At 42.8% G+C, this 20,659-nt stretch overlaps 1 protein-coding gene across 6 annotated transcripts in view; it reads left to right on the top strand.

Annotated features, from left to right (window-relative positions):
- PDS5B (PDS5 cohesin associated factor B) overlaps positions 1 to 20,659 on the top strand; it is a 254,196-nt gene that overhangs the window by 60,064 nt on the left and 173,473 nt on the right. For all 6 annotated transcript variants that reach the window (XM_039535287.1, XM_039535243.1, XM_039535254.1 and 3 more), the window contains 3 exons: positions 9,895 to 9,981; positions 10,071 to 10,168; positions 11,293 to 11,419. In XM_039535287.1, coding sequence (XP_039391221.1) covers positions 9,895 to 9,981; positions 10,071 to 10,168; positions 11,293 to 11,419 — 312 coding nt within the window. The remainder of the gene's footprint in view (positions 1 to 9,894; positions 9,982 to 10,070; positions 10,169 to 11,292; positions 11,420 to 20,659) is intronic.

The following is a 20,659-nucleotide window of genomic DNA, read 5'->3' on the forward strand; positions in this document are numbered from 1 at the left end:
CTTCAATATCTGGAACTCAGTGGCCAAATTTAAGTACTTCCTGTCTCAGGAGGTGAGACTGGAGTTCTTGGCCATTATGGTAGAGGGCAAGGAAGTAGCCTCTCTCCAGGCTGCCCTGGACGTGGCCAATTTGGTTGGCAGTGTCTATGTGGCACAGTTCGTAGCTACAATCCTTGGGAATCTCCTGCGAGCTGCAGCAGCTGTTCCAGGACCTTCTTTTTGAGGGCTGTTCTCAGAACAAACTGACTCCAGGTTGCATGGACTGAAAGATTTGAGTCACTCAGTTCTCCTTGGGCCTGCACCACCTCCTCCTAGGTTCTTGGGCCCACCTCGCCAAGGTCCCTATAAGAAAAGGGATAGAGATTATAAGTGTCATCAACTCGCTCTGTTTGCCCCGACTTCCCAGTCGGACTCCGCAAGACATCCTGGTGGCTTGCGTCAGGGATTTTCAGGGTGTACCTGAGAATGGCGTACCGGACTTGCCTCAGGATCCATCCCCCCTATCTGTTTCTGGACTGTTTGTCTCCTTCTTACTGCATGGTCCCATGTTACCTCGGACTGTTGGGTGCTCAACACAGGAGCGATTGGATATACCCTACAGTTCTCCTCCACTCCTTGCTCCCACCCCCCCTTCCTCATCCCTTTTCGGGGACCCTTCTCATGAGCAACTTCTTGTCCAGGAGGAGCCCACCTGCGTGTGGGGGCTGTAGAGGAATTTCCTTGAGAGCTGAGGGGGAAAGAGGTTTTATTCCCAATATTTCCTAATCCTGAAAGGGGGCCTCAGGTCCATCTTGGACCTGCGTTGATTCAACAAATATCTAAAAAAATTAAAATTCTGCATGGTGTCCCTGGCCTCCATCATCCCCTCCTTGGATCTGGGAGAGTGGTACGCTGCCCTCAACTTAAGACACCTATTTCCTGTGGGCATAGGAGATTCTTCTGGTTTGTGGTGGGTCAACACTCTTAGCAATTCACAGCATTGACCTTTGGTCTATCGTCGGCTCTGAGAGTTTTCAAAGTGCATGGCAGTCGTGGCAACTTACCTGCAATGTCCAGGTGTGCAGATCTATCCATACCTCAATGACTGGCTAATCAAGGGCCGTTTGTGATCCCAGGTTCAGCACAGCATCAGTTTGTTATGGGCCACCTGTTAAAAGCTGGGCCTGCTTATAAATGAACAGAAATCAATTCTGACGTCACTTTGGAGAACAGAGTTTATAGGGGCAGTGCTTGACTCCACTCAGGTCAGAGCCTTCCTACCGGATTTCCGGTCCCGAGTAATGTTGGAACTTTATTGTATATATCACAGTGCACCCACTCACAAGCACCAGAGTATGCCTCAGGCTACTAGACCACAAGGTAGTGTTTACTTACGTGGTACAGCATGCGTGGCTGTGCCTCAGACACCTGCAGCTGTAATTGCTGTCAGTCTTCGCCCCCGGCAGGCATGACTTGAACCTGTTTGTCACAGTCCCGTTCTACGTCTTATCCCTGGACTGGTGGATGGATCCATGGTTGGTGTTGAATGGGATCCCTTTCATAGCCCCATACTCTTCAGTGACACTGGTCACTGACATTTTGGATCTGGGGTGGGGAGCCCACTGTGACGACCTCAGCACTAAGGGCTTCTGGTCCCAGGAGGACTGCTCCCTTTGTATAAATGTGAAGGAACTCATAGTGATATGCTTGGCCTACCAGGTGTTCCTGCCCTAACTGAGGGGTGAGGTGGTGAAGATCATGATAGACAATACAGCTCAATATTCTACGTCAGCAAGCAGGGCTGGACCCACTTTCGAAGGCTGAAAAGGCTCTTCGTCTGTGAGATTTCTGCATGTAGCATGTCATCCACCTCGACGTGTCGCACCTCCTGGGTGCCCGGAATGCACTGGCAGATTGCCTCAGCGGGTCCTTCTCTCGCAATACGTGGTCACTCCACCCGGAGGTGGTCAGTATCATCTTCCAGAGGTGGGGGACTCCCCAGGTGGACCTGTTTGCTGGCACTTTCTGTTCTGTCTGGAAGCAGTTCCGCTTGATGTGCGGGCTTAACAGAAGTTCCCTGTCTGACACCTTCCTGCTTCCATGGATGTGGAGGATACTGTATGCTTTCCTACTGATATCCCTAGTTCACAAGGGTCCTCCTAAAGGTCAAGAAGGACAATGCGAAGGTCATCCTGGTAGTCCCTGCATGGCCGTGCCAACACTGGTTCAGCATGCTGCTGGATCTCTTGTCTGTGGCGCCATTGGAGGTCCCGTTTATGTCCGGACATGCTCTTGCAGAATCAGGGCTAGCTGCTTCATCCAAACCAACCGTCCCTGCACTTGACAGTGTTGCTTCTGCATGGCTGAATATAGAGGAACAAGTCTGCTCTGTGCAAGTCCAGCAAATCTTGTTGGGTAAGAGAGAACCTTCTACCAGAGTGGCTTACTTGGTTAAGAGGAGGCAGTTTACATGTTGGGCCTTGGAACGGAATCCTCAGTACACTCTATCTTGGACTACCTGCTCCATCTCAAGCGTCAAGGCCTGGCCCTTTTGTCGATAAAGGTGCACTTGGCAGCTATCTGGGCCTTCCCCATCCTCTGAGTCAGGGCAGATCAGCCTTCTACCATGAAATGATGATCAGGTTCCTGAAAGGGTTGGAGAGAGTTTACCCCCAGGTTCATGACCCAATCCCTCTGTGGGACTTATCTCGAGCTCTCCCGGCTCTTTTGGAGCCATTTGTCGCCTGCTGCTCCTCTTGTGGAAGGTCTCTTTCTTGGTAGCAGTAACTTGAGCCTGAAGGATCTCCGGGATGGAAGCATTGACATTGGAACCTGTGACATAAGAACATTGGTGTTCTATAAGGAAAAGGTCCAGCTGTGCCCCTACAGCTTACCATAGGTGGTGTCACAGTTCCATAATATCAGGATATCTTCCTACCGGTCTTTTTTTCTAAAGCCTCACAGGACTAACAAGGAGCGTTGCTTACCCTCTTTGGATGTTAGGTGGGCCTTAGTCTTCTACACTGAGAGAACCAAACCCTTCCCTAAGTCGACACAGCTCTGTCGCAGTGGTGGACGGGATGAAAGGTCTACTGGTTTCCTCTCAGAGAATCTCTTTGTGGAAAACCACATGCATCAAATTCTGCTATGAACAGGCAGGGGTGTCACCACCAGTTATCGTGACTGCCCATTTCACCAGAGCACAAGCTTCATCAGCAGCCTTACTTGCACAGGTACTGATCCAAGACACCTACAGAGCTGCTACCAGGTCTTCAGTCCATACCTTCATGTTCAGTTATGCCATCACCCAGCAAGCCCAGGACAATGCCAGCTTCGGCAGAGCAGTGTTGCAAATAGCACATCTGTGAACTCAGAGCTCACCTCCAGGGATGCTGCTTGTGAGTCACATGGAATCGACATGAACAAGCACTCAAGAAAAAATGGTTACCTACCTTTTGAAATGGTGGTTCTTTGAGATGTGTTGCTCATGTCCATTCCATGACCCGCCCTCCTTCCTTGCAGTTGGAGTTCATATCAAGAAGGAACTGAGAGGGTGCGGGGCTGGTAGTGCCCCATGTACCCATGCACAGAGTACGGGACTCCAGAGGGCACCAGAGCCAGCCCTCCAGATACCACAAAGGGAAAAATCTGTGGCAGCTGTGCACATGGGCATACACACACCTAATATGGAATGGACATGAGCAGCATATCTTGGAAGAACAACAGTTATGAAAGGTAAGTAACCATTTCTTATAAAGAGGAGAGAGAAAAATTGTTCTCCTCATCCACTGAGGACAGGAAGAGAAGTAATGGGCCTAAATTGCAGCAAGGGAGATTTAGGTTAGATGTTAAGAAAAACTTCCTAACTGAAAGTGTAGCTAAGCACTGGAACAAATTACCTAGGGAGGTAGTGGAATCTCCGTCATTGGAGGTTTTTAAGAACAGGTTAGACAATCACCTGTCAGAACTGGTCTAGATAATATTTAGTCCTGCCTCAGTACAGGAGACTGGGCTAGATGACCTATCGAGGTCCTTTGTAGTCATACATTTCTGTGATTTAAAAATTGCCAGTGATGGAGAATCCTCTGCAACTCTTGCTAATTTGCTTTACTGTTTAAAAATTTGAGCCCCATTTCTATTCTGAATTTGTCTAGCTTCAACTTCCAACCCTTAAATCATTTTCTGCCTTTGGCTGTTAGATTGAAGAGTCCATTATCAAATATTTGTTCTGCACGTAGGTATTACTGTGATCACATCACTGCTCTTGATCTTGAGAAGGCCAAGTGTAGCAACTATGGAGGTACTATGATGTTCTTGATCCCAGAGAAAATCTTTTCTTCTGTATTAATGTCAGAAATCAGTGATGCACTTTGTGACTAAACTCATGTGGCTATTCATTGTGGCTTTAGGACCAAGTTGCTGCACTGTCGATGAGATTTTTAGTTTGAGACCGCTATGGCAAGATGACTGAATTTAATAAACTGTGTGTAGCACTTGTAGACTTCCATTGGGCCTATGATTCAGTGCATTGAGCAAGATTGCAAGCTCTCCGGTGAGGTGACTTGGCACTTCTTGGAAAATAGTGTTATTGATAGGTAGGGTAGGGATAGGATACAGAGGGACCTAGACAAATTAGAGGATTGGGCCAAAAGAAATATGATGAGGTTCAACAAGGACAAGTGCAGAGTCCTGCACTTAGGACGGAAGAATCCCATGCACTGTTACAGACTAGGGACCAAATGGCTGGGCAGCAGTTCTGCAGAAAAGGACCTAGGGGTTATGGTGGACGAAAAGCTGAATATGAATCAACAGTGTGCCCTTGTTGCCAAGAAGGCTAATGGCATTTTGGGTTGTATAAGTAGGGGCATTTCCAGCAGATCGAGGGATGTGATCATTCCCCTCTATTCAGCACTGGTGAGGCCTCATTTGGAGTACTGTGTCCAGTTTTGGGCCCCACGCTACAAGAAGGATGTGGATAAATTGGAGAGAGTCCAGCGGAGGGCAACAAAAATGATTAGGGGGCTGGAGCACATGACTTATGAGGAGAGGCTGAGGGAACTGGGATTGTTTAGTCTGCAGAAGAAAAGAATGAGGGGGGATTTGATAGCTGCTTTCAACTACCTGAAAGGGGGTTCCCAAGAGGATGGATCTAGACTGTTCTCAGTAGTAGAAGATGACAGAACAAGGAGTAATGGTCTCAAGTTGCAGAGGGGGAGGTTTAGGTTGGACATTAGAAAAAACTTTTTCACTAGTAGGGTGGTGAAGAACTGGAATGGGTTACCTAGGGAGGTAGTGGAATCTCCTTCCTTAGAGGTTTTTAAGGTCAGGCTTGACAAAGCCCTGGCTGGGATGATTTAGTTGGGTTTGGTCCTGCTTTGAGCAGGGGGTTGGACTAGATGACCTCCTGAGGTCCCTTCCAACCCTGAGATTCTATGATTCTATGATAAAAAAGCTCTATAATGGAACAGTAAGCTGCATTCCAGTTAATGGTAGATACATAGCATGGTTTCCTATAAGAGTTTAGCGAGGCTGTGTCCTTTCTCCATTGTTCAGTATAAACATTGATTAATGGATAAGCTTGAGGAGGCAGATGTCAGTGGTGTTTAGCTGAACATACCATTTTGCTTTGAGACGTTGAATGTGCCAGTGATGTTGCCTTGTTCACTCACTATGGTGAATCATTGCAGCTGGGGACCAGTCTGATTGGGTAAGAAGCAGAGTGTGCTGGTCTGATTATCAGTCTGGATGAAACCAAGTTCCTGGCCTGTTACTATCAAGTAGCCTCTAATTCTAGATTACAACAGGTCATTCTTGACTTGTTTGGATAGTATATTGAGCAGATGGGAACTGTCAAATACTAGGTAAGTATCATAGACAATACTGCTCAAAAGATGTGGATGTTCTTGTTGCAGCAACAATTTCTGAGTTCCAAACCCTTTAGTGGCTTCTGTGAAGACACTGTAATATCAAAGCTTACCACGAAGTTGCAGATCTATAGAACCACTATTGTATAGCTGTGAGATATGGAAGAAGCACTGGGGAAGGTTGAAGAGCGATAAATTGACTTTTTTCTGATTCTCGTCTTCGTCAGCTGCTCCATATTATGTAGTAGGATGAGATCAGCAATGAGAATATTCATAGCCAAACACAGCAACAGTTTCCATTTTTACTGGTTTGATTTTTGGCAGCTTTCTCTATATGGATATGCTAGGAATGAAGACCAACAAATTACAAAGCATGTTTATCAAGGTATGCTACTTTGTGGTTGGTGATCATGTCATCAAAAGCTTTGATGGTGCGATGAGATAGTGAGTGAGTGATGGACAGATGGAGTATGCAGCCAGACCATTTTAAGACCTAGATAAAAGTCAGTTTGGATGCCATTTGATCTGCATGATGGCCATGTCCCTTTGGTATTTGCCTTGAGAATGATGAAGAGTGTTCCTTCTGCATCCTCTACCACGAGACTAGTTTTATTTAGTCTGAATTGGCTTCTGTCATGGCTTTACCCTGAACCATTTTAAATACGTCAGCCTGTCTGTTAGGGTTGGATTTTTGTGCCCTTAGCCTCTGAGAAGAAATAAGTTGGCTGCCCCATCCTGACACTCTTCCCTTTCCACCACTTTCTTGAAGGTGGTGGAAAGTTTTTGTCCCTCTTTAAAAAATGGGAAATCTTTTTTTCTATGGGTCCAAAGAGGACTGTAGGGTTTCTAAATCTTCAGTAGGTGACTTTGGTTCTGTGTTGGTATTTTTGAAAAGATAAGTGTATTGTTTCCCCAACACAAAATAAGGATCCTGTGACGGGGCACCTGCACACTGGGCTCTAAGGGGTTAATAGAGCCCTTGGGAGACTGCGCAGGAGGCAGCCAATCAGAAAAGTGCTGAAGGGAGCAACCAGTCATTCATCATTCATTCATTCATGCCCGTCACCCCAACCGGGGTATGGGCCGCCAACAACAGATCTCCATAGTCTTCTATCCTGGGCCATTCGCTCTAGCTGGTTCCAGGTATAGCCGTATAAAAAGGGAGCTGCAGGGCAGAAGAGGGCAGTTCTCTGCTAGAAACTGAGGGAGGAAGGACTGTGTCTCTGGAGGGTTGAGAGAATTGCCAGCACCCTGGACAGAGAAGTGCTGCTAGCAGGGCTGGGGGAATGAGAGACAGTTCCTAGCTGGTTGCTGGGCTTTGCAGGCTGAGGCCCTGAAACAAGGGCAAAGAGGTTACTGGGGCCACAAGGAAGTGGCCAGAGAATTTGCTGCAGTAGCTACTAAGGTAAGTGGCTGAACAGTGCACTGTAGGTCCCCAGGAAGGGGAGAGCACAGTCTGTGGCATGGCTGGAGGGCTGTGTTGCTGAAGAGGATGCTGCAGTCCTTGGAGAGACATGAGTCCTAGAGCAGGAGTGATGGCGGCGAGGCATCACCCCAGGGGGGGCGCACTAACACGCAGGAAAGCCACAGTGGTGAGTGAACCCCATCACAGATCCCTTCAGCATATTTATAAATGATCTGGAAAAAGGGGTTAATGGTGAGGTGCCAGATTTGCAGATGATACAAAACTACTCAAGATAGTGAAGTCCAAAGCAGACTGCGAAGGACTACAAAAAGATCTCTCAAAACTGTGGGACTAGGCAACAAAATGGCAGATGAAATTCATGGTTGATAAATGCAAAGTAATGCACATTGGAAAACATAATCCCAACTACACATATAAAATGATGGGGTCTAAATTAGCTTTTCCCACTCAAGAACGATGTCTTGGAGTCATTGTGGATAGTGATCTGAAAACATCCATTCAATGTGCAGTGGCAGTCAAAAAGGCTAAAAATGTTGGGAATCATTAAGAAAGGGATAGATAAGACATAAAATATAAAATTGTCTCTATATAAATCCATCGTATGCTCACCTCTTGAATACTGCGTGCAGATGTGATTGCCCCATCTCAAAAAGATATATTGGATTTGGAGACATTTCAGAAAAGGGCTACAAAAATGTTTAGGGGTATAGAATAGCTTCCATATGAGGAGAGATTAATAAGACTGGGACTTCTCATCTTGGAAAAGAGACAACTTAGGGGGTGGGGAAATGTGACAGGTCTATAAAATCATGCTTGGAGTGGAAGAAGTAAATAAGGAATTATTTTCTCCTTCCGGAACTAGGGGTCACCAAATGAAATTAATAGGTAGCACGTTCAACTTGTGCACAGTCAACTTGTGGAACCCTTTGCCAGAGAATGTTGTGAAGGCCAAGACTATAATGGTTCTAAAAAAAAGCTAGATAAATTCATGGAGGACAGGCCCATCAATGGCTATTAGAGGTATCCCTAGCCTCTATTTGCCAGATGACAGGGCATGGATCACTTGTTCATAACTTGTTCTGTTTATTCCCTGGCACCTGGCATTGGCCACTGTCAGACAGAATACTGGGCTAGATGGACCTTTGGTCTGACCCAGTATGGCTGTTCTTATGCTCTTATTCTACCAGAGCCGTGGCTTGTTCAGTGAGAAAAATCTTAGAAGAGAATCGCAAGGTAGCAAACTGGTTATCCCTGGATTCTTTTTAGGCATTGAAGTCTGGAAATTGTCAAGTTTGTGGATGTTGCCTTCATGTGGTGGTTGCGCTTGCTTTTGAATTTTGAGTTGATTGGGATAATTATCCTGTATGTATTGGTGATTTGAGTGCATGAAATAGTTTTAAAAGATAACTATGTTTGTCACTTACTAATCCAGAGAGTCTGTACATAATTGTTTTTCTGATGCTGTAGTTTAATGTTACCTATTTGAGTTTTCTGTTTCATAAGAGATGTTGCTATGGAAATTTCATTTGACAAACTGAAGCTTGAGAGAGGCATCCATAACCCTTTCTTGTTGGTTGCTTTTTGTCTGTCAAGGGAGGGCTCAATATCTAAGTTCCCTCTAAGCTGCGCGACCATGGAGCAGGCTATAAAGGGCTGTGCAGGCAGGCAGCCAAAGGGGTCTGGGGAGATGAGAGAGGTAGGCGGGGAGGGGAGCAAGTTGGGGTGTGTAGGGCTGCTGCGGGGATAGGCACCTATCCCTCGGTCCCGGGAGCTGCTGCTGGTGGGGAGAGGGCTGGGGAGAGTCCTCTGGCCCCAGCCCCGGGGCAGCCTGCACCCCAAACTCCTCAGCCCTGCCCCAGAACCCTCACCCCCCAGCTGGAGCCCTCAGCCCTGCACCCCAACCCTCTGCCCCAGCCCTGAGCGCCCCACCGCTGAATCCCTCAGCCCTGGCCCTATCCCAGAGCCCTAACCCCTCCCACACCTCAACCCTCTGCCCCAGCCCTAAACCCCCTCCCACACTCTGAACCCCTCGGAACACCCGCCAAACGTCACCTCCATATTGGTACACACAAACTTCATTCTGCATATGAATATAAAAAATTAGAGGGAACATTGCTCAGTATGCTAGTTTTGAATGCTAACAGAGATGGACAAACACTGTGTACAGGTTAAAATTCTATTTTAAAAAAAAGGCTACCTCTCTCCCCAAAATCAAACAGATAAAACTGTTGCACTGTGAAATGAAAATCCAGCTTGCAAGAGGATGCATAATGTTTCCATTGACCCCATGGGTCATGTCTGCCAAGTGCAGAATGGAACTTTCTCTAGGCTTCCTTCTGTCGATCAAGCTGAATGTTTTCATGTGAAACTTAACCAACATTAACTCCTTCCTGACCTTGTTACCAAGGTGAAACTTTCTAAGGATTACTATCGCTCACATAAGTCTGTGTAGATTTATTTATTGTCCTAGTTTCCAGGGTCAGTGAGGATTGGTTTCTCTGGCTTTTGTGGGAATTCTGTAGTGGGGAATGTGGTGAACAGTTCAAAAAGAATATTTAGACAATTTAGTTAAATAGTCATAAGTGATGTGATTAAACAAATTACTTTTCTGTTTGTTCTTTCTAGGATATATTTATGTTTATAACAAGGCAACTGAAAGGATTAGAAGATACAAAAAGCCCACAATTCAATAGATATTTTTATTTACTTGAGGTAAGTTAAAAGTATTAGTATTTATTATTATTACTTTTTCAAGTTCTTGTAATAACTACTGTACCCTTTTCTTTCCCCTCCCAACATAGAATATTGCTTGGGTCAAATCATATAATATATGCTTTGAGCTAGAAGACAGCAATGAAATTTTCACACAGTTGTACAGAACGCTGTTTTCCGTAATAAAGTAAGTATATTCTGATTGATATAGTTTTAATTATATATTTCAGGAAAACTATTCTGATTTAAACATTGGATCTGTATATATTCTGCTTGCTCATTAAAGCTTTTAGTCTTCCTATTGTAGTAATCAAAGCTTAACATTTCTGTTTTAAGAATTCCGTTTAGTATACTTATGTTTCTGCCTAGGATTAAAAAAGTATATGTTCTGCCTCGTTTTTCAGATAATACTTTGTGGGAGGATTCAGTTACCCACCTCCTCTTTCCAAAAATCTTGCTGATATCAAAATGTATTAGTGTTTGGAGAATAACTAGTGAATATACAAAAGCTTTAAAAATGTAGTTGCATGTTTTATTTAGATATTATCTTAGGTCAGAAGTGTGGGAAATATTTCCAAGATAGTGTCTGAGAGTGTAGAAAATGAGAGCTCACTCTAGCTCTACTCTTTTTTGGGTTTTTGTCTGTATAATATCCTTAAAACAAATGAAACAGAAACAAACTTTCTAGCCCAAAATTTAAAAACGACTTCTTTAGGAAATGTTCCTTTTTAAAAAAGGCACTGTTTTTGTATTTACTGCCTATTTGTTTGTATTCATCTTATCTTTGAAACTTAACTCAAATAAAAATTTTAAAAAAAGGATGTAGACAATAGATTAAATGCATTTAGTCCCTACTTTGGAAGTACGTATTCTCATATCACATCTCCAGTCATGACCCAGACTTGGTCTTTCTGTATTTTTCTGTTCTTCTCTATTTTAGTACCTTGTTTTTTTGGTCAGTGGTCACTTATGTAGATTTTTTTACTGTTAATAAGAATTTACTGTCTGCACTGAGTTGACAGTATTATTTATGCGTTTCATTTTCCCAAATTTGAGTTTTGTGGTTAGATAGGATCTGTTTGGTTTACTTACACTAGTGTTCACACTACTGGTGTAAACGAACACATTTTACCTGAACTTTCCCTTGCTTATTTTTGTGCCACCGGTACATGTGCATTACTTAACATTTTTGTTGATTTGTTCCATATTTTTATAATATTTATTTAGAATTTCAAGCTGAACATTGAACTAATGACATCACAGTTATGAGACTTTCATATTGTAACACTAGGAGAACTTTTTTTTTTTCAGCAATGGTCATAATCAAAAAGTACACATGCACATGGTGGATTTGATGAGCTCTATCATTTGTGAAGGAGATACTGTGTCTCAGGAGCTTTTGGATACAGTTTTAGTTAATCTAGTGCCAGCACATAAGGTAAGCCTCAATAGCTGTTGAATTTTACAGCTTGGTTGTGTTGAAACTTGATCCAATTAACAGGGCAAATTGTGAGATGAATTAATCCATTAAATTTGCTTGGTCTAGCCTTCATGACACAATTTTATGTAAAACTCATGGAGATTTCATTGCTTTCATTGGGTTGTCATGAAGTGAAAATGTTTCATCTTAGTTAACAGTAGCCTGATGTAAATATTTTTCTTTGTAAATGTTATTTGTATTGTGACTCATTTGAAAGTTAATTGTGAGTGACATCTTTTTTTAAGTGGTATGTGGGTAGTAAGAACCTTGCATAAGTGTATTGTTTCCTTTGAAACCAAGGTTAATACTGTTAGTTTTATTTTTAATTATGTTTATGATTTTATAGTTGTACATGTGTGAACAGGCCCAAGTACCGTACTTTTTTGTCCTTGAATTAACAATTGTCAGTGACTACGTGCATCATAATGTATTCTCAACATTATTTTGACATTAATGAAAACGTTGGGAAAATGGTGGAACATGAAGTACTAAAAGGATGGATGCTTTACTTTGAGAGCTTACATGCAATCATGCAGTTATTACTAGGCAAACTGGGAAATGACTGTTTTAGACTATTATCTTTGGTATACATTATCATCCTTGAATTTTTAAAAAAAGGAGGAAAGCCTGATTTGTTCTGAGGTATAAACAAATGCGGGATGTTATCTCATGGAACTTTGGATACAAGATGTAACATAGATAAGATGATGCAAAGTTATATGTTACATGGAGAGAACTGAATTTTGTAAGATAGTTTTGGAAGTGTTACTGCTTAAATTTTGGACAGCTTTGGATGTACTCAGTGGAGAAGAGTCTATTGAAACTAAACTATATATATTCAAGAAGAGGCCTCAGTGTTTTTTTTTAAATGTTATACTGCTACAGACAGGCTACAGTAGATGGATATGTGAAAGATTTTGATTGTCACTTCCCAATGCTGCTTGGTTAAACAAAATTTTTTTTTTGTAAAAAGTGATTTTATATTTTGTTATGGGTAAATTGATTGCAGCAACTTCAGAACAGTATGTAAGAGAGCATGGTTCACTGGAAGGAATGTAGTTAGACTTTTGAAAGAGGTGCTCTTTGACAGAATAAAGCAAGGTAGTACAATGTTCTGTGTACATCTTACTTCTATGTATTCAACATAGAAAATTAATTAATAGGAGCAGAATTTCATTATTATCATCATGGCAAACCTCAAAGGGATATGGTCCCCTTGTAGACGGAGCGCTACCGGGATTAATGGGAAGCAGAGTTTAATTGGGTGAAAAGCTTCTGTTTTTTATTGACAATCTTACTATTCAAAGCACATAGAGAGAGTACCTAAATTGTTTTATCAGTCTTTTAAAAAAATATTACATAACATAAGAATGGCTGTACCGGGTCAGACCAAAGGTCCATCTAGCCCAGTATCTGTCTACCGACAGTGGCCAATGCCAGGTGCCCCAGAGGGAGTGAAGCTAACAGGCAATGATCAAGTGATCTCTCTCCTGCCATCCATCTCCATCCTCTGACGAACAGAGGCTAGGGACACCATTCTTACCCATCCTGGCTAATAGCCATTTATGGACTTAGCCACCATGAATTTATCCAGTTCCCTTTTAAACATTGTTATAGTCCTAGCCTTCACAACCTCCTCAGGTAAGGAGTTCCACAAGTTGACTGTGCGCTGCATGAAGAACTTCCTTTTATTTGTTTTAAACCTGCTGCCTATTAATTTCATTTGGTGACCCCATGTCCTTGTATTATGGGAATAAGTAAATAACTTTTCCTTATCCACTTTCTCAACATCACTCATGATTTTATATACCTCTATCATGTCCCCCCTTAGTCTTCTCTTTTCCAAGCTGAAGAGTCCTAGCCTCTTTAATCTTTCCTCGTATGGGACCCTCTCCAAACCTCTAATCATTTTAGTTGCCCTTTTCTGAACCTTTTCTAGTGCTAGAATATCTTTTTTGAGGTGAGGAGACCACATCTGTACACAGTATTCGAGATGTGGGCGTACCATGGATTTATATAAGGGCAATAATATATTCTTAGTCTTATTCTCTATCCCCTTTTTAATGATTCCTAACATCCTGTTTGCTTTTTTGACCGCCTCTGCACACTGCGTGGACATTTTCAGAGAACTATCCACGATGACTCCAAGATCTTTTTCCTGAAAATTTATTCAGATTGCATTCTTACACACAGCTATATTGTATGTAATTTGTACTTATCTGTGACAAAAAAAAAAATGAGCCCAAGTTTCAGATTTATTAGAGGAGACCTCAGGGTATGAAAAATGTAAAAGCAAGACTACAGACAGTTTCTTCAATTTGGAATTTCTGTTTTTTGAACATCTGTCTTTTATTTGGTGTTTTTGTGCACATTGATCTTTAGACTTTACAAATTGTTCTCTATCATTTTGTGGAAAGTTGTTCCTGCATCTTTAGTGAGATGATTCAATGTGTGTTTCCATGACCGTTCTAAATTTCTTTTGAATAAAAGTACAGTAGTTTGACTCTTATTATAGGATAAAAGTTAAAATATTCAGGGAAGATTGGATGTAGTATTGAGCACTGTGCAGGCTGGTTTGAATAGTAGGATTTCAGATGGGCATTTTGAAAATTTATAGTGGATAAAAACAGGTAGTGGCAGGAAAACCCCCAAATTGTGTAATACTTCAACTCTGGCTTTTCTTCCTCTTCTTGCTAATAAAAGGTTGCCTTTTTAACTAAACTAATGTTAATTATATACAGGTCTTCTGTGTTTTGGGGTTTATTAATTTTGTTTTTTTGAGGTTTATTTTATCAAATTTTCAGTAGTAGGAATCCAAGAATTGGGTTTTTTGGGGGCTTTCTCTTTGTATAGTCATTAATGAGGTCTGTACTTTACATTTGGTTATTCAGCCAGTATTGTGAAAAAAATTTATACAGATTTTAGGCTTCATAGTGAATACAAGTTATATTTATATTTCAACACAAAAACTTAGTTACGGTGAAGCCTGAGATTGAAGGCGCATATCAATGGTTTAAATGTATATTACTTTACAAAAATGTTTGCTTTAAAAAAAAAAAAAAAAAAAAGCAAAATTCCTCAAATGATAGAAAACCAAGAAATGCAAACTTGAGGTCACATTATTCCAAAAAGCCCACCTCCCTCCATGAGAGGTTAATGGTACCTAGCTCTCATATACCTCTAGAAGAAATCAAAAGGCCACTAGGAGAATTAGGCCGTGTCTACACTGCAAGGTAGGTCGATGTAAGTTACGCAGCTTGTGTTACGTAACTTAAGTCGACATAGTTTACATTGAATTACCACAGTGTCTGCACCGCGCTATGTAGTCGGGACACTCTATCCTATCGACATAGCTTCTGCCTCTCAGTGAGGTAGAGCACTGAAGTTAAAAGGAGAGCGCTCTCCCTTCAACTTACTGCATCTTCACCAGACCCACTAAATCAACACCACTGCATTGATTGCAGCAGTGCTGATTTAGCCCACAGTGAAGACAGTCCCTTAAAAAGGGTCAGTTTGTGGCTCTTCAGGAACAGTGGGAGGAGCCAGAGGCTTAGTGCTTGGGGCCAGGATCAATGTAACTAGGCTATTGAGTACTCCACAGTGTTTTCTTCCTCTTCATCTTTGAGTGAGGGGTGTTCTTCCCTGCCAAATCTGCTCAGAGTATTACATTTTTTGGGGTGCAAACAAGGTGATCTTCCATGCCTCCCCCACATTGCCCCTTCCTTCAGTATGGGATGGGGGAAATTGTGGAATGCTGCCCTTCTCGCTTGTATTCTTGCTAAAGGTGTTGGAGGGGAAACAGGTGGTTTCTCTCATCTCTTTTCTCCTATCAGTTGCAAGTGGGTCCCTGTAACATTGCATATACATTCTCTTCCCCTCCCCTCCCCCTGGTAAGTATGGTGAGAATATCTGCTCTTTACAGTTCCCAGCTCTCACTTCCTATTGGGAGGAAATTAGCTCCCCACTGCTACAGATTGTTTACAGGGGTGCCTCCACCTTCTTATGTCTCTTAGGGCCTGCAGCAGTCCCTCACGTCTCTTCAGACAGATGTGCTTGCCTCTGATGATATAGGAGTCTACCTGGGCTGGGCTTTTGCCTGCCATCAGAAAGAAAAAAGGGTTAGTTATAGGCCACATAATATTTAAAAAAACAAACAAACAAAAAACCCCCAACCCTTTTCTCCTACATATGTACATAGCTTACATGCTTACCGTTTCCTTTAAAGAGTTAGAATTGTACTTTTAATCAGCTTGACTATAGAATTTTTTTTTAAGAGGGTCAGTACAATCACACTTTATTTCTTTGTTTTATATTGTCTATCATCAGCTAGGAGGAACTACAAGTGGTGGGTGTTACTCAAGCTGGGCAGGGTGGAGAGCACTGTAGTGTCAAATTTACAGGATAGTTATTTTAGAGGTGGGGAGGGGTTTAGTGATCTCTCTCTCTCTCTCTCCCCCCCCTCGCCCCCCATCTCTCTCTCTCCCTTTCTCTCTGTATATATATACAGCATAGCTTTCTGTCCTGCGTTTATTTGGGTGTATGAGACAAAGTTAAGTGAAGTAGTGCAGGAGTTGTCAGAATTGTTCATAATAGAGAGTGAGTGCTTTTTTAGCCTTTCTATTCAAGATTGTACAGATCATCTCTCTTCCTACTGATTGCTGAACAACATTCCTGAGGGAACTATAGATGTTCCCTATCTGGGAAAATTAACTGAAATTTGAAATTTTCTGACTTTTTTTCTTCCCCTGTTGGAAAATACTGACTCTGAATTAAACATTCTTCATAACGTGCCGATTTCAATAAAATTCTCATGGAAAACAGGCGGATTGATGGGGAAGCAAGAGTCTGGATGTCTTGGGAGACCAGGCTTCTAGGGTCCCAGGCTCCTGAGCAGTTTTCTGGGTGCCCACTTCCTGCCTGGCCAGCTTCCCAGGCTGTCCTTCCGGAGGCCTGGCAGCTGTTTTACAAAAAAATTCAGAGACTTTCTGTTGCACAGCTTCTGTCACCATTCATTATAAATGGCCTACTGCCTCCAACTTGTGGAATTCAGAGGCAGTCCAATGTGACTGCCTGAGGCTTCAGGCCTAATCTCTGCCCTCAGCTCAACCTACCAGATTTTCTGCCTCTAGCAGTGGAATACATTTTGTGGTTCAGTTTCTTCCAACCATTTTGTTTTAAAATATTTTATTTAATAGTTTTCATGCAGTTGTGACTTAGTTGTCTTCCTTCTCCCTCCCTTCCTCCCTCCCAGATTGGGTACATGGTAGTGTTCTGGTTTCTACCACCATCTGCTGCTGCCTATTGGAGTACTCTGTCCCCACTCAGCCATGGCAGAGCTGCCCTGCAAATACCTATCTAAATTTAAACAGTGTTTCATATGTGAGGAGGTAGTTACAGGCTCTACAGTATGTGAATTATGCCCTGCCTGTTCCCAGCCAGACAACTCTTGCACTGCCAGGGTATGGGGCTCAGAGTCAGACTGACCTATTGGGTCTTTCCCCATTCCCTGAGGAGCCAGGACTGCAACACAGAAAAGCCTTACTAGGAGCTTCTAAGCTTTTTTTGGGGCGAGGAGGGAGTCTTAGGTTGAGAAGGAAATTATCCGGTTGGCTCAAGGGTAAGTCCTACAACAGACCCAGGTTGGAGGTAGGGAGATGGGGTGAAAGTTTCCAAAAGGATCCAGTGTCCCTCATATGCTTAAGTGGGTTGTCAGCTCCCTGGGAAAAGAATCAGGGCTTCTATGCAACTCCCCTTCTTCCTATTGTGAATTAAGAGATTTTCATGACTGTCTCAGGGATAAGTCTTGCAAACTCCCAAGAAAGCAAAAACAGGTGTGTCCTTTGCAAGGTAGGGATTAATATTAATCAACAAGTAGGATGAAAATCAAAGGTTAAACCTCTTCTCCTCCTGAGTGAGTGTTTGCTGGAGTTTTTCTCCTGTATATTACGTCTTGCAGTCCTTTGTATCATGCTCACCATCCTTCCCCGACCTTGCAGCATGTCTGGGCATGTAGAGAATCTTCTCCCTCCTGTGCAGTCCTGCCTCAGGCTGCTGCAGCCTAAAGGGAATTGTTCCTGCCTGGCTTTCAACTCAAGGACCCCCTCTCTGCGAGGGAAAGAGTGTCACGTTTGAGGCAAGAGTGGAATGGAGTTGTGACTTATCATCATCAGCCATAAACCTTTGCTCTGCTAGGGAAAGAGTCTTGCTCACCACCCCTTCCCTGTTCCACAGGCTTACTCCACATTAAAGCCTCAGGAGCACTTCAGGCAATCTGTGACCAGAACAGAGGCACATGAGGATTCCACTCCCCACAAAGCTGTACAACCCATGGATTATAGAGGGGTGAGAAATCTCTTCCTGTGTGCAGTAAATCCTGATTTACTAGGTAGAGCTCTGATTGCTCCTACAGTACTTACTTGGGTGCCAAGCAGCCTGGGGTGCAGATAGAGGTGGCCTGTTAAGCTCTCTAAGGATATTTTAACAAGCTGTTTCCACAATCAAGATATGTGTACCAGTACCCCATCTCTGTTGTGTGGTCCCTATGCCAGGATGAATAGCATACTACCACTCCCATTTAAGGGGAAGAAGTACCATACATGCATCACAAAAACAAACCACATGCAGGACCTTTCCAAGACAGGCTATCATAGATTAATATAATTTGTTGGGGAAGTGTCAACTTGGCTTTTGTAATGGGAAATCACGCCTCACCAATCTACTAGAATTCTTTGAGGGGGGTCAACAAACATATAGACAAGATTTTTCAGAAAGACTTTGACAAAGGCCCTGAAGCGCAAGTAAGCTGTCATGGGATATGAGGGAAGGTCCTCTCATGGATTGGTAACTGTTTAAAAGATAAGAAACAAAGGGTAGGCATGAATGGTCAGTTTTCAGAATGGAGAGAGAAATAGTGGTATTCTCCAGGGGTCTGTACCAGGACCAGTACTATTCAACATATTCATAAATGATCTGGAAAAAGGGGTGAACAGTGAGGTGGCAAAATTGCAGATGAAACAAAACTACTCAAGATAGTTAAGTCCCGGGCAGGCTGCGAAGAGCTACAAAAGGATCTCTCAAAACTGGGTGACTTGGCAACAAAATGGCAGATGAAATTCATGGTTGATGAATGCAAAGTAATGCACATTGGAAAACATAATCCCAAATGACACAGTCTAAATTAGCTGTTACCACTCAAGGAGGAAGTCTTGGAGTCATAGTGGATAGTTTTCTGAAAACATCCACTCAATGTGCAGCGGCAGTCAAACAAGCGAACAGCATGCTGGGAATCATTAAGGAAGGGATAGAAAATAAGGCAGAAAATATTATATTGCCTCTATATAAATCCATGGTATGCTCACCTTTTGAATACTGTGTGCAGATGTGGTCGCCCCATCTCAAAAAAGATATATTGGAACTGGAAAAGGTTCAGAAAAGCAACAAAATTATTAGGGCTTCCGTATGAGGAGAGATTAATAAGACTGGGACTTTTCAGCTTGGAAAAGAGACAACTAAGGGAGGATATGATAGAGGTCTATAAAATCATGACTGGTATGGAGAAAGTAAATAAGTAAGTGTTATTTACTCCTTCTCATAACACAAGAACTAGGGATCAGCAAATGAAATTAATAGGCAGCTGGTTTAAAACAAAAGGAAGTATTTTTTCACACAACACACAGTCAACCTGTGAAACTTCTTGCCAGAGGATGCTGTGAAGGCCAAGACTATAATGGGGTTCAAAAAAGAACTAGATAAATTCACAGAGGATAGGTCCATCAATGACTATTAGCCAGGATGGGCAGGGATGGTGTTCCTAGTCTCTGTTTGCCAGAAGGTGAGAATGGGCAACAGGCGATGGATCACTTGATGATTACATGTTCTGTTCATTCCCTCTGGGGCACCTGGAATTGGCCACTGTTGGGAGACAGGATACAAGCTAGATGGACCTTTGGTGTGACCCAGTATAGCCTGTACAAGACTCTCCCTTTCTTCTTCTCACTCCCTGCACCCAGAGTCGTAGGTGACTGGTGATTAGTCACAGCAAGGCACAAGTTGCATGTTATGCACCCTATACCCATTCATAGACAGCATGCTAATCAGTACCCTGTTCATTGAAACAGACCCGTTCATAAATGGACAACAGCTGGAAAGGATTCAGAGCCACCAAGTCTTCAAAATAAAGAACATCTTTTGATCGCAATGCAGAGAATTGCTCACCCAGCGGTCAAAACAGACATGGCTGTTGCCCTAATGGTGAGATTTGCAGAGATGCAAACTTCATTGCATCAATTTTTTTCCTGAGGGATAGTCAGTTATCTTCAATGGTTAGGATTGCTTGTGCCATGCATTAGTTTCATCCCTTGAGTGGGTTTCTCAATGCACCTGCAGAAATTCCTGGTGAGGACCTAGAACCATGCATTTGATGCAATGCAATATTAGGTGGTGGTTTCAGATCGCATCCAACTGCCCCTTAGTGGGCAGGTAAGTACAAACAAGAAGCCGAAAGTCAATCCAACTTTCATTCTGGACCCTTGTTTACTGTTTATGGAGAGTTGATTTCCGAAATCTCATAAAATGCATTCTTTTAGTTCATTTTGACATCTCTAGTAGGGGGGTGATGTTTTTTCCCCCAGACTCCACGGACGTGGCCATATGGGATTGGACCAGTGGCCAGTTGATTCCAGTACCCCGTCTGTGGCAGTGACCAGTATCGGCAGCATCAGTAGAAGGTGCAAGAAGCCACACAATGAACAATTATGGTATTCAGAGGAAGTTGTCTACCATTTGAGGTTGACTTATGATTGAGGCATGAGTGTTTATATCCTTTCCAAAACCAGGGAGTAACCAGAGAGCAGAACTTTTTTATGACAATGGGAAACAGTTGGTCTATCCAGGACACTATCTGCTACCTTCAAGACAGTTCACGTAAAAGATAGAGAAAAAGGAGAGTTGAAGTCCTCTTCATAGTCTTCCACTGGACCTGAAGGCACTTTGGACTTGCTAGATAGCCAATGACCCCACATTGTATTTACACAAAACACCAGACCTCTAGAAGCAGGGACCTCTTCATTCAGTTTTGGAACACGTACAGTTAAAAGTTTGGGTATTGGAAGAAAAGTGTAGTTGGGCATGGATTCTAGATTAACGTCCAATAAAATGTGGCATCCAGACATAACTTGGATATTTCATTCATTTGTCTAC

This window comes from Mauremys reevesii, linkage group 1 (genome assembly GCF_016161935.1).
Source record: "Mauremys reevesii isolate NIE-2019 linkage group 1, ASM1616193v1, whole genome shotgun sequence".
NCBI lineage: Eukaryota > Metazoa > Chordata > Testudines > Geoemydidae > Mauremys > Mauremys reevesii.